Here is a 15,576-nt window from a genome sequence, read left to right as displayed (position 1 = left end):
GGTTACAGGAAAGACCATTTGAAGAGCTTTTACGATGTATTTTTCTGATATTTTCTTTTTAGATTTTGTTAACGGTGTTTAACACACGGAATGTGTGTCTAAAGCACAGTTGAGTGTGAACAATTTCAAACTTCTCTCATACAAAAGAAGACAATCCTGTAAAACCAATAACGATAGGAATACGATCCATATCAAGATACACACAGTGTATCACATTCATGTTGAACTCTTCATTATCATGTCGAACCGCCCCATTCATGCGTGTCAACTTGTCTTCCAATTCAAAGCCGACGCAATCGCAAAAATTGCCGATTACAATCAAACGATAAGCAGACAAATCTGCAAATATTTTTACGAAGAAAGCAAAGAAATCAAAAAATAAGGGTCCCTCTACATTGTTCCGAAAACGGTGGGAATTAAAATCACGCGTTCGACGGCCCCTCTAAAGTAAAAAGCAATCGACGCACGCTGATTCGTTTAACGGAGCAGTTCTCCTTCGAGAATTAAATCGAATTAGGCGAAAAGAATGCACGAGCGTGCTTAAGCGGAGAATCTTCACGGGGAATGCTTACTGCCAATTCCGCGGTAGGTGTTTCGCAGAGGCGGCGAGGCGAGGCCGATTTAAAAGCTGCGCGCGCGCGGGCGTAATTACGCGAAATAATTAACTTCCGCCGTGGCGGCGAGTGTTTGTCGAACCCGGCGGAAACTGTCCGGCGCGTTTTCGCAGCGAGGCTCGCGCGCGCCTAAGTGCCGTCGCAGCAAACTGTTCATTAACGATGGATCTTCGTTTTCTGTTATTGATTTCAGAGATTAAAATGTCCGGAACGGAGGCTCACGGCGGCGATACGAGTCCCACGCGCCAGCCGAGGTAATTAAAAAGTAATCTTTTTCAATTTAGTCTATCCTCCTCCTCTCGGTTGCCCTCGACGACGGTACTCTTGAAAAAGCACGAGGCAACGGTGCTGTTTCGCTTAGCGATTCCTGCGGACTGTGCACCGGTGAAACTTTTGTTCTGAAACTTTTTGCACGCGGTTAATCCGTTTACCACTCCCGCTATTTTTCTTCGGTTTTTCCTTGATTCTCCGTCGGGAGCCGGCAAACCGTGCGGATGTTCCCCGTGCGGACGCAGCGGGACGTTTAATCGCGAAGACGTCCTCCGTTCGCGGCGGCAAACGGCTCTCGCGCGTTAATTGGAATAACGAGATTGTTCGAGCTTGCCACGGCGAAATTCCTGCGCCGTTCATCCCCGCGTCCGACGTTGCGACGCGCAGTGGTCCCAAAATATGAACTTTCAGCTAGGTAAGTTTTAACCCTTTTGCACTCGGCGCTATCTTCATTCTAAAACTAAATTCTTCTTCCGTCTTGGAATATTTTCATTTTATTCGTACGAAACTGATCCGATTTCCACATATAATATTTAAATGTTTAGTACTTTATTGAATACAAATTTTGTAATGTAACAAATATTTTGTAATATTTTTTGCAATTTCTTTGAAATAATGCCACAACAGTTTCTAGTGGTGCATCAGAGTCACCACTCGAGTGCAAAGGGTTAAGTATGGGGTTGGTTACTCTAAGAGTGTTTCTAAGTGGGGGTAAACAGCAAAAAGGTCGTTTTTTTTATACCTGACCAACAGTCACAGTCCGAACTTCGAGTTCATTAGACCGTACCTTTTGAAGCTTGTGAAGCACATTGCGAATTTTAAGTGCACAGTGTACAAATTCTGTTGAAACGTTTCGATTATAATTGTGCATTATGAATGCTGGTTGTGGAGGTAAGTTGCATAGTTTTTGGTGCCAAATGTTTATTGTTAACTGATAATTATGTATGGATAAGAGAGAGTAAAAGTGAAGGCATAAATGTTTAAGATGTAGAGTAAAAGTTGCAAGTCTCACACGGTCTATCGCTAAAACTTGTTGGAGCTTCTACTACATAGTATTATCTTGCAATTCCAAAAAAAAAAAAATTAGCTGCCCCTAGGTGCCTCTGTGGTCGTAACACACTGTTTTTTGTAACGCAGAGTAGGTATTTTATGTGCTTTCCTTGCATCTCTTGTCAAACTGTGAGAGATATGCACTAAGTCTTTCTCTAAAATTTAAACAGATTTTGAATAGAACGTCAATTTTTCTATAAAGAATCATATATTCGAAATTTGTTTATATTTTTCAAACAGGAACGCCGTTTTTATACCGGCTATTCATTTGAAAACTTTCCAGCCCCGAATATCTCGAAAAGTATGAAAGATATTAAAAAAGTGTAACACAGGTGTCCAAGGCGTATCAGTTTTTTATTTGTATGGCGTTTTCAAGGTCATTTGAAGGTCAACTTTGTTTTCTCAAATGGAAACCTATATTTTTGATCATGGCATCTTATTGTACGTAAAAAGACCAGCAATTCTTCAATCCTTTCTTCTTTGGGAACTATGAAGTGCGAATAGAATACCTACTTTATACAATACAAAGGGTAAAGTTTGCTATCGGGAGAATTAGTCTTTCTCCTCGTTCAGGTCACTATGAGACAGCGAATTTTCTAACTTCAAGTTCAGATTCGTGATCAGAGAAAAACGGCCTAATACCAATTTTCAAGCAGAACCAATAATTTTTTAATAAGTTGTGAGGTTTTGAGAACGTTTTGGCGATTTGGGACCACTGTGCGACGCATCGACTTTAACGGAACGGTAATTATCTGGGATTCGGGGCTCTCGCGAAGGAAATCCGCTCGATCAAAGGGCCAGCCGGCGAATCGGGCTACTTAATTGAAGAGCGCGATCCTTCAAAGGTAACGAGATATTCAACGATCGACCGGCGTACTCGCGAGTTATTGGCTCTCCTGGCATTATCGACGTTTCGCGACGCGTTATCGATCATCGCTTCGGAAGCGGACGTGTCTCGTGTCGGTTGATTTTTAGACGACGACGCCCGTTTTATCTGCGGATTTCAGACAGAGCAGAATCCACAGCGTCGAGCTGCCGGCGCGGACCTCCCTGCTTCCGGAACCACCACCTACCGGAAGTGGCGTCCCACCGCCAATACCGCGACGCCATTCCGCTGCACCTGCGGTAAGTCGATTCGAAACTGTTTTGGTTTTTGTTTAAAGAGTGCGGTTAAACGTGACGGGAAAACCAACGGGGGCTGGATGGCGGACCGTCGCCATTTTTGCCGCGGCATGCAGCAAAAATTTAAATGCTGGAACAACGGTAGAGAATATTTCTACGAGTCACGTCTCATTTTCTTTCCCATTGGTAGCGCTACCGATCGTGAAAGATGACCCGGTGATTATTTAGAAAGCACCACTCATCTCCGATTTCGATGAAATTGAAATATGTTGTGCAGCTACGCGTTTTGAACAACTTTTTCCTTTTCCAATATAGGGGGGTCGCTTTCAAAATTGAAAGCTCACCTTACATACGTATGGCCAGAGTGAGACTCTGTTTTCTCTCTCATCTCCACGGCGTGATTACAAAAACAAAAAGTAAACAGACGCCGCGCCGGAACAGGAGATGAATATATAATGAATTAATTAATATGTAATGAACTCTTTATTATCACGTTTCATTTCAACTTGTCTTCCAATTTGAAGCCGATGCAATCGCAAAAATTGCCGATTGCAATCAAAAGATACGCAGACAAATCTGCAAATACTTTTACGAAAAGAGCAAAGAAAAGAATAATATAATATAACAACATCCTTGCCACGGAGCGTGCAGGAATACGGAAAATTCAATACAGTATTAGCAATAGTTATTTGCGAATATGTCGAAAATTAAAATCAACCCCCCTATATTGGGACAGGAAAAAGTTGTTCAGAATGTCAAAATCTATAACATATTTATATTTTAACGAAATCAGAGATGAGTGGTGCTTTCTAAAGAATCACCGATTACCATTTTCTTGATAATTTCAAACTATATTCACCATCTACTAAATTATAGTATAGATTTTCCAATCTACCTCGAAGATTCTGCAAGGCTCACATTCCAAGGCCCTTAGTAATAACAAGGGCCAGAATTCCAAAGGTATTAGGAAGACTATAAATTTCCCGAGGGCTTAGGATAGTTCCCTGACGCGAGAGTTGTTCTAGGTGTACCAAAAGTTACCTTAATATACTCGTAGCATGGTTTAATCATTCACTCGTTTAATAATTCAAGTCGAACGTCGCTGTATCGACTAGGATGGGTGGGCCGCCGAGATTTTTTCAGACTTCATAGTAATCTGCCAATTGGTTAGTGTATGTATTGTGTATTTATTGTTCCCTTGCAGGTTACAAAGGTGAACCCGGTTCCCCTTACAATTTATTAACATTTTCTTTTCTCTCACATTCTCTCTCTCTCTCATTCTTCCACTCTTTCCCCTGCCCTTCTCCACCCTCTCTCCTTCTCATTTTCCATCCTGCACTTCCTTCAACCCTTTCCTTAAATATTCTGGCGTATTCTCCATCCTTATCTCTTTGAACCATTTATTATATCTTGACCCTATCGCTTCTCTTCAATTTTTCTCTTTCTCCCCTTTTCTCTATTTTCTATCCTTTTCTACTCCTCCTCTCTCTCTCTCTTCCTTATCCCCCTCTTCTAATTTTCTTCTATTCCCTCTCCCTTTTATATATTCCTTTCTTCCTTCCTCCCATTTAGATAACTTCTTTCCTTCTCTTGCTCTGGCTTCTATCTCTTCTAGACATTGCCCAATTCACTTCCCCTTCCCCCTCTTAGCCTTTCTTCAAATTTCCACACCCTCCTTGGACTCCTCGCTCTCAATTTTTTCTCTTTTCGTTTCCTCCCTGATCATATATCCCGGTGTCACCCATTCTAACCCTAGCACCCATCTTATATAACTTTCTTGCATCGTTTCCACTTTCCATCTTTCCTCCCATCCCCATACCACCACTCTATATCCTATCACTGGCCATATCAGAGCGTCGAAAAACTCTTCTTTCGTAACCCAACTGGTCAGTGAATTGTTACTCGAACATTTAAAGGGCTTTTCTTGAAAAGTGTATGCAGCTTCAAGATATTGTTTCAAAGGGATCACCGCAGGATCAAGTGGGAATACAAAATGGCCCCGACTTTACAAAATTAGGTCACCGCTGGAAGGTCTGACGAAATACCGAATCAGTAAATAAGGGTGTACGAGTACAATAAAGTAGTTCGTCTAAAAGTCGAAGGATTATGGAAGGGATTGTAAAGGGGCTCCATAAATTCAAGGTTTCTTGGGAGAAGGACTATACTGCTATTCCAAGAGGGTATTGGGGGAATACGAATGTTTCTCATTTCAATTGTCTTTGACAAACGAACGGCCACGATTTGTGGGAAAGTGAAAATTCCAAATGTGTTAGGCAAACACAATTGTGAAATGTCAATTGTAAATAAATTGGAAATCTTGAAGGCTAAGGACAGAGCCCTGTCATTCTAAGGATCACGTAGATTGCAAAGGGTCAAATGTCTCAAGGTCGGCATACCAAATTAGAAGAATATGAAAGTGACGCCTAGCTGAATTCTATTTGTTCACGCGTTTCCATCAGATTTGCTCATTATCGCGGCTCTTTCACCGGGCACGTCTCTTTTATTTCGCAGACAAGACACGAAACAGTTCACACAACACACAACACCGCACCGGCCCGGAAACTTCGGAACCGCGAACTATTATTGGCCCCACGGCCGGGGCTATTGTTTATTAGATCAAGTTATTCGGGACTCGAGCCGATAGTTCGCCGGACCGCCGAAGTTGCAAAGTATTCCACGCGAAAGGAGGATCTGTTCGATCCTCTGCGGCCGGAAATAGGCTTCTTCGGGGAAGTTTAGCGACACGAGGGAAACTCTGGAGGAGGAGCCCGCGTAATTTCGGCCGGTCGTTGGCTAAATCGCTGTTGGTGTTAAAGCGCGGGGCCCGGTGGTTAGCAGTGGCGGGGCTGCGACATTTCGCGAATTAACAACTACAGAGCGAAAAGCGATCTCTCTCTCTCTCTCTCTCTCTCGCGCGCGAGTTAGGTGCGCGTGTATTAAATCGAGCAGAAGCGACGAAACATTCTCTGCAGGAACGCGGTTCCTAGGACTCGTTCGTCCGTGCCTCGAACTCGTCCGCGTAATTACTGGGCAAACGAGGGTTTAATGGATCAGCCGGGACCGACACCTCGGTTTTTCGTCGGCCGCGAATAAATCTGGACGCACGCAGGCCAATCATCGTCGTTGACACACTCGCACACCTCACACGGACACGCATGGATCGGTAGAGGACACGCAAGTATTCCTTCAGCTCCTCTTTCTAGTCCCACGATTTTTTTTTTAAACACTTCACACGCTCTTCACGCTCCTACATTCGTAAAATTGTTAACCCTTTGCACTCGAAGCTATCTCTAAAACGAAACATTTCTTCCGACCTAGAATATTTCCCTTCTATATATTTTTCTTCATGTTATACATACGAAAATGGTACAATTTACAATTTGCATTTTTTTTGTTGCGCTCGTGCAATACTGTAATTTACTAAATGCAAACGAATTTAATAATCTGAAAAATATTTTGAATAATGATACAGCAATTTTTAGCGGTGACTTACAGTCGCCATTCGAGTGCTAAGGGTTAATTTTCTTTCATGGTTGTGTAACGTGAATTCAAAACAATCTTTCAAATCGCTATAATTCCTGAAACCTTATTGCAAAGATATTGCTAATTTATGGTGCTCGTTCCTGCGGATTTACCGCATTAAATTTCTCGAGTCCCTTTTTGTCGGACAAAATAAGGGAGGAACGCGAGTAAACGAGGATGTCTTTATCCTGGTCATTTTATTATTGATTTTTTTAGTCCTCCTGCTGTGTTCGGGTCATCCCTACAAGAGCTTTTAACCCTTTGCACTCGGAGCCATCGATTCTAGACTCACAATGTCCCCTTAGAGGGGACATCCGAGTGCGAAGGGTTAAATATTAAACTTTCGTTCCCTGCTGTTTGAACGGTGTTTCACAGCAGAGAGAAAAATATGAGAATAAAAAGTGGAAGATTTAACGTCTGTATTGTAAAGGGAGGAGAACACATGCTCGGATTTAATTGCATTCACTTGTCCGCCTTCGGTTGAAGTTTCCTCGAGCCAGCAAACAGGAGATTCGATCTCGATAGGGTTTCGGCGACGAGCCCGACTATTGTCGTCCCATTCTACTGCATGCTTACAACCCTGAATTGGGCTCGAGGGGTTCTGTCGGCGCGGGAATAGGATCGGGGCAGCGAAAGGGACTCGAACGGGTAACTTGTTGATGCAGGTAGCTCCTCCACCGATTCCCCTGCGGCCGCCAGCCATACCGAAGAGAAGAAAGAACGAGAAACCGATACCGATACAGCTAGGGACAAGGCAGGACAGTCAGATCGGTCAGAAGAGCGATCCGACACCCGCGAACCTCTCCGCGATCGCTTCCTGGGTCCAGGAGAGCGGGAAGCTGATCGATCTCGGCCCAGCCAGACCCAACGATCAAAGAACCACGCCGGAGTACTCGTTGAGCTTCTCGAGCAAAGAGGAGACCAGCGAGGACACCGACTTCGTGGCGGACTTCGACAAGGCGAACTTCGAGGAGGGCTGCAAGCTCAGCCAGAAGTCGAGCTTCGAGGAGCTGCAGAAGGCCTCCCGCGATCTCGAGAAGAGGCTGCACGAGAGGATCGTGAAGAGCGCCGAGACGAAGTTTAAAGATCATCAGGCGGCCAGGGATGAACGGCAGAGACAGCCGCAGAACAGGTGAGAGGCGTTCTCAATTTTCGAGCTTAACTCTTAAGAGCCCAACTTCTTAATGGGAAGCCTATCGACTCTTTAATTTTTCTTCTTGTGCATTCATTAAGCCCCCTCATTTTTATGTGCACGCGTACCTCCGAGGCACAGGCTGTTTTAGAATTTCTTCGAGAGAATATTTTTCACCCCGAAGTGGTTTACTGTTTCCTCTAAGTAGTAGCACACTTCATGAAAAATGCAGAAAATAATTAAATTCGGTTAACTAAAGTATATTACCTGTACTGTTTAAGATTACAAAACCTAAATGTTCGAAAGAAGTTAAATATTCATCTTCGCGATGATACGATAATCAGTTTATAGTAAATTTTACCGGGGTCAGGAGAGACCGCATATTACTACAGGGTTAACATATTTCTTGCATAGTATTATTTATTCAGAATCGTTTGAACACTTCTGCAGTTTACTTAGAAATAGTCGAATTAATTTTATACACTTGAAAGTCACAGTGCACGGCATAATATTCTAACAATCCATGAATTTCTTCTGCTACATTGTTCTACTACTACATTGTTCTTGTACTTCATAAATGATTGCATTTTCTGAAACAATTTAACGCTGGTAGCGAATGTGACACTATAGGCCCATTGTGGGAGGTTGTTTCTATAGAAGGTCTGTCCACTGAACATTTTATTCAGAACCTTTTTAAGTTACGTATTACGTTGACATATTACATGTCTTTTACGCATTCCAAATCAAGAACTTTCTTTCCATGCTTCTCATAAAAAATTCTTAAACCCTTCCCTTGTAAACTGTACAAATAAATGAAACGCTTACCGAGTTCAAAGCAGCATAAAATCTGTCTCAAGGTTCAAAGACGGCTAAGCGAAGATTAAATAGTAAAATAAAGATTATCCTCTCTTCCCGCTCTCGCGACTCGCTCGACGTACTTTCTCGTCAAAAATGTCACGTTGGGGTTCTCGCGAAACAACGCCGGCTGAATAAAATCACAGTAATCCGGTGACGTAATCTCGTCACGTGCCCTGAAATAATATTACACACGGCGAGGACCGAATAAAATTTCTCTCGGCTCGCAGGGCGTTTCGGAAACGATCGACGAAACTGGTTACAATAATCTTCGGACGCAGTATCGAAACTGCACGATCGATCCGAGCACTGTGAATAGTCCCGCATGAAATCTCGCACTCCCACGCTTTAAATTTTTCAGTTCACGCTAGGAATAACGATAGAATATATAGAAATACAACGTCGACAAATTCCGAAATTAGAATGCTCCACGCTGATGCGCTGTTCTTATCAGAAAGAGTCCTTGCGAAGTAAAAATAATCGTAAGTGCGGTTGGTTCGGAATCGAGACTGAAAATCTATTGAATGTGCAAATGAAATTTTGTAGAGGAAAAATGGGTGAAATGTTACCCTAGAATTAAAATTTCTTCTGGCAGCAGAATATTATCATGGAGCCAGCCATTATCTCCGGAAATGGAATGTCGAATAAAGCGTGGCTTGTAAAAGTGAAAATCTTGGAAAAGTGCGAGAAAGTGGGAATCTGGGTCGAAGAGTTCCCCGAGCGAGATTATTTATCAGGATTCCTTGTGCATGGAAATTAGTGTCGAGTTGAGGATCCTCGGTGGCGTAGGGTGCTCTCGAGCAGAGCTCGCATGTTCCAGGCTCGGCTCGAATTAGTATCGGTGATGCTGTTAGCTTGTTAAACGAAGCGCGAGTTTCGACTTTATCTCGACTACGGGCTCGCTCGGGCCCGGCACGGTCTGCCGTTCCCGTAACCGGCAACCTGTTTTAATTCTCCGATGCTTACGGCACGGCGTTCGTGCGCTTTAGTGCGCATTCGACGAAGAAAGCGCCGGGGATGAAAGCGTCTCTTCTTTCTGCGACGACAAAGGACGCAGGATTCCCCTCAACGGTCGCTCGACCGATTGGCCGACGCATTCATTTGCACGCCAGGCCCCGTAGGTGATTACTCTAATCGAAACGAAATTGCAATTTACCGGCGCAACGGTACAGAACAAAAAATAACTCGGTTCTTTAATAGCGCTGAAAGTGTCGTTCCCAGACGAATGACATTGTTACTCTTCTGTTCGACGTGGCTGAAAGATTCAAGAAGATTTTCTCCATTTTTCACCACACAAACGCACGTCTTGGATCGTATATGTTTAACCCTTTGCACTTGGCGCTGTTTTCATTCGAAAACTAAATATTTCTTCCGTCTTACAATATTTTCATTTTATTCATACGAAACTGATCCGATTTCTACATGTAATATTTAAATGTTTAGTGATCTGTTAAATACAAATTTTGTAATGTAACAAATATTTGTAATATTTTTTGTGATTTCTTTGCAATAATGCCACAACAATTTCTAGTGGTGCTTCGGAGTCACCATTCGAGTGCTAAGGGTTAAAAATGTTGTTCGCTACACAATTTTTAAAATTTATATTTACATTACAAAAATATATTTCTTCCTGTTTAAACGAAGGTTGAACAATATTCCTACATTATTCTAGCATTATCAATTCACTTGTCGTGTTTGGAGAAATTTCTAGCTCGAATTTAGACAATTCAAGGGAACCCGTCCGAATAAGACAATTTTATTCGCTCATTTTATCGAACTCTGATGAAATCGTTATGATGAAAGAGATTCTTTTACTGAGATATTGAGATAAAAACTAATGACAAAATTTTTATCTGATTGCAAAGTGAAAGATGAGGGACAATAAAAATTGTTACGGATACTTAGGCTGACGATTAGGCTGCAGGGATAAAATTTTGTTTAGAAATCAGGCTTTCGACGTCCGTGGTAATTATCCCAATCAGTTCTCATTCTCGCGGAACACAAGAATCCTTTCCCGGCCTCTAATGGGGAAGTTGCTGCTATATTTTCGATGGAATTATCGAATCGGTCGGGGCAAGTTTTGGAGGGCAATTAGAGTCGAGAGCGATGATTAGTCCCATGGTATATTAAATTAACGTTACAGTTAATAAACCGAAATTCGCGAGATTCAAGACGCGCTTGACGTTCTTCATGTTCCCGGCGGTATTACTCTCTGCGAGAGGGAACATCTCAAGAAAAGCATAGTTACAGGCTTCTCGTCTTCCAGGAAGGGAAATAATATTACACGTCCGACAGTGTCGGATTAAAGTTTGCGATCGCTTCCACGAGCACGGTCTAGCCAGCAAGAATTCAGCTTTTGGTGCTTGAAACTTTAAACAGCGTAGATGCTGTTTTATTACATTTTGTGAAATATTAATAAGGGTTCAAGCGGACCCACGACCTCTGCATTATATGTGTCTGTAGTTCAAAGGTGCACTGTGTATTGCTTGGATCGATAATATTTACTTCATTACGTGGGCTGGGCCATTTTCCGAATTGTCGAGGAAACATTATTTTCAGAAGTCATATTGTTCGTTAAAACATATTTTATGCTCTTTTATGCGATTGCTCTAATTTGGTGCTGTTCTGTGCTAATTCTAGAGGAGTCAATCCTTTTTAAACATCAAGTACAAATTGATACAGTTTTTTTTTATGAAATTTGGAGGTACCAATTACCTTTTCAAGGATATTATTTTTATCTTTTATTATATTAATATTTCTCTTTCTTTCTATTTATCGACAATTCTCGTACATTCAAATACAAAACATTCAGACTGTAATCCTCGAATAAAAATAAGAGAAATCACAACTAATGCAACACAAAATTAACGGTTCAACGAATCTGGGAATATGACAATTTTTAAAAACATTATCGACGAAGAGACATTACTGAAAAATATTCGATGTATAATCCTTTTTTCCTATTTTACAACATCGGCAGGAGCGAGATTAAATATTACAACGAAAAAACGTACGGAAAGCACCGTAGGTATAAAAAAAAGAATACAGGGGTTGATTACCCCCAGTGACGGATCGGGGTTAATGAAACTGAGCAGTGGAATCTAGCGCGCATAACCAGAAGTATCGAGTGTAGTAATTTGATCGGCGGATACGTCGGTCTCGGTACTTTTTTAATAAATCAGCTGACGGGGGTTGAGTGGGTAGGGATGAGAGGAGGTGAGGGGGTTAATTGAATCGGGGCTGTTCGTATGCCCGGACCGGTCCGAACTTTTTTTATCTGTCGTTACGACACTTGCCCTGGTTCGACAGGCTTCCGTCGTCGAAGCTCGGCAAACCGGAGGGGTTGGAGGAGGGTGCGGACGGAAAGTCTCGGGAAAAATTAGCCCCGTCTAGGAGGGAGGCCGTGCACGAGGACGAGACCAAGTTCGCGGCGTTGTCGAGGCTGCGTCGCGAGACCGACAAGAGATGCAAGTTCGAGGAGCTTCAGGCCGCCTCGAGGAAACTCGAGAGACGGCTGCACGAAGAGGACGACAATCTACGCGCGATCAAGGAGAGGCCGCCCACCAGGTAGACGATTTTCTAATAACCGGAGATATTGCTTCCCCCAGCCTGCACAACACCGTAATTGCTCGGTGCATCCGAGATCCTTGCATGCACCCTATCCTATTTTTTTTTTTACGAATTTCCACTCGAACTCGCCAAGAAGATGGCACTTTTCCAACCCTTGAAAGACCCCACAAATAAAGCGGTTCTCCAGCATTCTTCGCAAATGAACAAGCAAAATTATTTGATCTGAAACATCATACATGTTGTCATTATAATTTAGTTATTCTACTTGAACTTTTCAGTCCCGTGTATTCAAAGAATTTACACTTGAACTTGCACGCGAACTCATCTTGACGACGACTACCACATCGCGTTATAAGATGTACATGTTAATATGCAAAAAGATGCGATGACCTTGAAAAAATCGTTAAAACGACCTTCACTGGATTTGTTTTTCTTTATCACGTCTTAAAACTATGTACATCCCGTTTAGAAATTCTTTCTTCGAGTTAGAATTACCACCCGTCTGTATAGTCATCGTTCTACCTACAACCAACAAAAGAAAATCACTTTTAAAGAATTGGAACTGTCCAACTCTAAGCGTCCAATTCTACTCGAATAATTCTTGAAAGGAGTCCTCTATTAATGAATTCCTCCCTACATTGTTTTATATACAACCAACAAAAAAAAATCACTTTTAAAGAATGGGAACGGTCCAACTCTAAGCGTGCAAGTCTACTCGAATAATTCTTGAAAGGAGTCCTCTATTAATGAATTCCTCCCTACATTGTTTTATCTACAACCAACAAAAAAAAATCACTTTTAAAGAATGGGAACGGTCCAACTCTAAGCGTGCAAGTCTACTCGAATAATTCTTGAAAGAAGTCCTCTATTAATGAATTCCTCCCTACATTGTTTTATCTACAACCAACAAAAAAAAATCACTTTTAAAGAATGGGAAGGGTCCAACTCTAAGCGTGCAAGTCTACTCGAATAATTCTTGAAAGAAGTCCTCTATTAATGAATTCCTCCCTACATTGTTTTATGTACAACCAACAAAAAAAATCACTTTTAAAGAATGGGAACGGTCCAACTCTAAGCGTCCAATTCTACTCGAATAATTCTTGAAAGGAGTCCTCTATTAATGAATTCCTCCCTACATTGTTTTATCTACAACCAACAAAAAAAATCACTTTTAAAGAATGGGAAGGGTCCAACTCTAAGCGTGCAAGTCTACTCGAATAATTCTTGAAAGAAGTCCTCTATTAATGAATTCGTTCCTACATTTTTCTTTATATATCGTTTATTTTCATATGGTTTACAATTGAATATAGAAGAGAAGGTTACGGTTAATATTTACATTGCGGTGGGGTACAGCAAAAAACAAATTTACAACATATATATATCAATAGATTTAAAAAACAGAAGGACATTTCCAATATTGTTCTCGTTTACACTTGTCATGAGGTAATTTTCGATGGAAAATCTGGATCGTTGAGAAGAGAGTTTAGGACATTCGAGTAGGACATGTTGGATGTTGTTGGACACGGCGCATGTTGTACATTCCGGTGGGTTTTGTTGTTTTACCTACAACCAAGAAGAAAAAAATCACTTTTAAAGAATGGGAACTGTACAAAACAAGTTCCCGTGGCACCGTTCCCGCATCCATAGCTAGCATACGCAATCGCGACTGATTCCGATCGTTTCGTTCGAACAATCAGGTATGAGGAGCTGCAAAGAGCCTCGCAGGATCTCGAGAGGCGGCTGCACCCGGATCACAGGTCCCAGGAAGCTGCGTCCCGTGGCAAATACGAGGCGGAGATGGACCGTGCTCGCAGCATTCTGCAGCACAATCTTCGGAAGGAGAGGAGCTGCGGCGAGAAACTGGAGAAACTGCCGAAGGCGACGCAGACGAATCTACCGCCGCCTCTCAGCACGATCTCGCAGAGCCCGGTGCCGAAGCCCATCAGCGTCCGACAGGACAGCAACGTTTCCTCGGACAGTTTCAGCCAGACCAGCTCGCCCAGCTACACCAGCAAGACCATGGAGGCTCCGTTGCTGCCGCATAAACATGGCAGGCTTCCGGGTAAATCGTTTCGATGCTTGTTGCGTTTCTCTTAACACTTTGAAACTAACGACCTCGAATATTCCATGAAATCGAAGTAATTTATTTAATGAAATCATAATGGGAAAGTTAAAACGATACCGAGCTTACTTCTTCCAAATCCTAAACAGATTCGGTACGAATACGTTAGCATAAAAATTGATTTTTTTTATCTGGACAAATAATTCCGTCACCCAACATATGAGCGACGTGGCAATTAACGTGTTAATCGGGTTGATACTCGTTTGGTGGACCAAGCGATATTTTTGCTGTTGATTGATAATGTTATTTGTCGAGCTCTGTATTGTTTACCGTTTTCAGCGTGCTGAAAATGATATATTCGATAGGATTAATGGAAAAATTTAATTTAAAATTTAATTGCTTTATCCATTTATTATTAATTATTTAATTTGATCAATTCAATTAAATTTCATGGTCGAGATATGGATCTTCCTTTCCACAATTCTCTATAATGATTTGTTGCTTTTTTACTTTCTATACGGCTTGAGAATGAGTGTTCCAACAGTCTAGTGTTTAATTTATTGACTGTAGATCTTTATTCAAACGTAGATCTTCATTCGCGTTTTACGAGTGCTCTTCGAAACATCGAAATAGAAGATTAAGATTGGACTAAAATTGCCTTTAGTTTTTGGTGACGTAAAGATCCATAATTTATTGATGACACATTAGACGCCTCTTACTAGGATTATGCAAAGTTTGCCCTCGTCTTTCCCCTTCGTTCGTGTTCGAAGCTATCGGCTTGCAAGCTCGTATCCGTGAAAGATCGAACCACGGGCCGTGAATAGGCGCGAAGATTAAACTGTACGGGAGAAATTGACACGTCAGCAACCGATTAATCATATCCACTATTCAGATTGATACGTTCCATTTAAAATCGCCGGGAGCCCCGTTCGTTACGGAGAGCCGTGCACGGGAACCGGTGTGACGCGAATTTCGACGTATTTGTTTCAACGTTCGTTTCTCGATTGAACGCGTTCCGCGGTACGTATGTACAGGGTGTCCCATGTATTTTCATCGAGTAAAATCGAGTACATCGGAAGAGCTAATCATTTTGCATAAAGATCCACAGTTTGACGATTGCGTTCTCAGCCGAATTCCATCGCGAAGAGTATTCTAATCGAATTGTTGGCCTGAACGATCAGACAGGGCGTTGGTGTCGGAGCCGGAGACGTCTGGCAGGACCATAACGAAGTCGACGAGCACCCCAGCCAGTCTTCAGGCCATGGTCAGGGTCCACGGAGGCAACAGTAGCTCCCTGCATCACAAGGTAAGCTCTCAAGCAACCAGTGCCGGATTAACACCCTTAGACGCCCTAAGCACTTGAAAGATTTTAAGCCTCC

The 15,576-nt window shown here is 42.3% G+C and overlaps 1 protein-coding gene across 1 annotated transcript in view; it reads left to right on the top strand.

Annotated features, from left to right (window-relative positions):
- The window catches only part of LOC143365660 (uncharacterized), a 58,971-nt gene that overhangs the window by 20,914 nt on the left and 22,481 nt on the right, over nucleotides 1-15,576 (top strand). Inside the window, exons 2-7 of the mRNA XM_076806031.1 lie at nucleotides 808-868; nucleotides 2,942-3,059; nucleotides 7,244-7,710; nucleotides 11,875-12,132; nucleotides 13,833-14,197; nucleotides 15,379-15,503. Coding sequence (XP_076662146.1) covers nucleotides 816-868; nucleotides 2,942-3,059; nucleotides 7,244-7,710; nucleotides 11,875-12,132; nucleotides 13,833-14,197; nucleotides 15,379-15,503 — 1,386 coding nt within the window. The 5' untranslated portion in view covers nucleotides 808-815. The remainder of the gene's footprint in view (nucleotides 1-807; nucleotides 869-2,941; nucleotides 3,060-7,243; nucleotides 7,711-11,874; nucleotides 12,133-13,832; nucleotides 14,198-15,378; nucleotides 15,504-15,576) is intronic.

The sequence above is a fragment of the Halictus rubicundus genome, chromosome 2, assembly GCF_050948215.1.
Source record: "Halictus rubicundus isolate RS-2024b chromosome 2, iyHalRubi1_principal, whole genome shotgun sequence".
In the NCBI taxonomy this organism is placed as follows: Eukaryota; Metazoa; Arthropoda; class Insecta; order Hymenoptera; family Halictidae; genus Halictus; species Halictus rubicundus.
The sequence above is the reverse complement of the archived record's forward strand: the minus strand, read 5'-3'. Positions and strand labels throughout refer to the sequence as shown.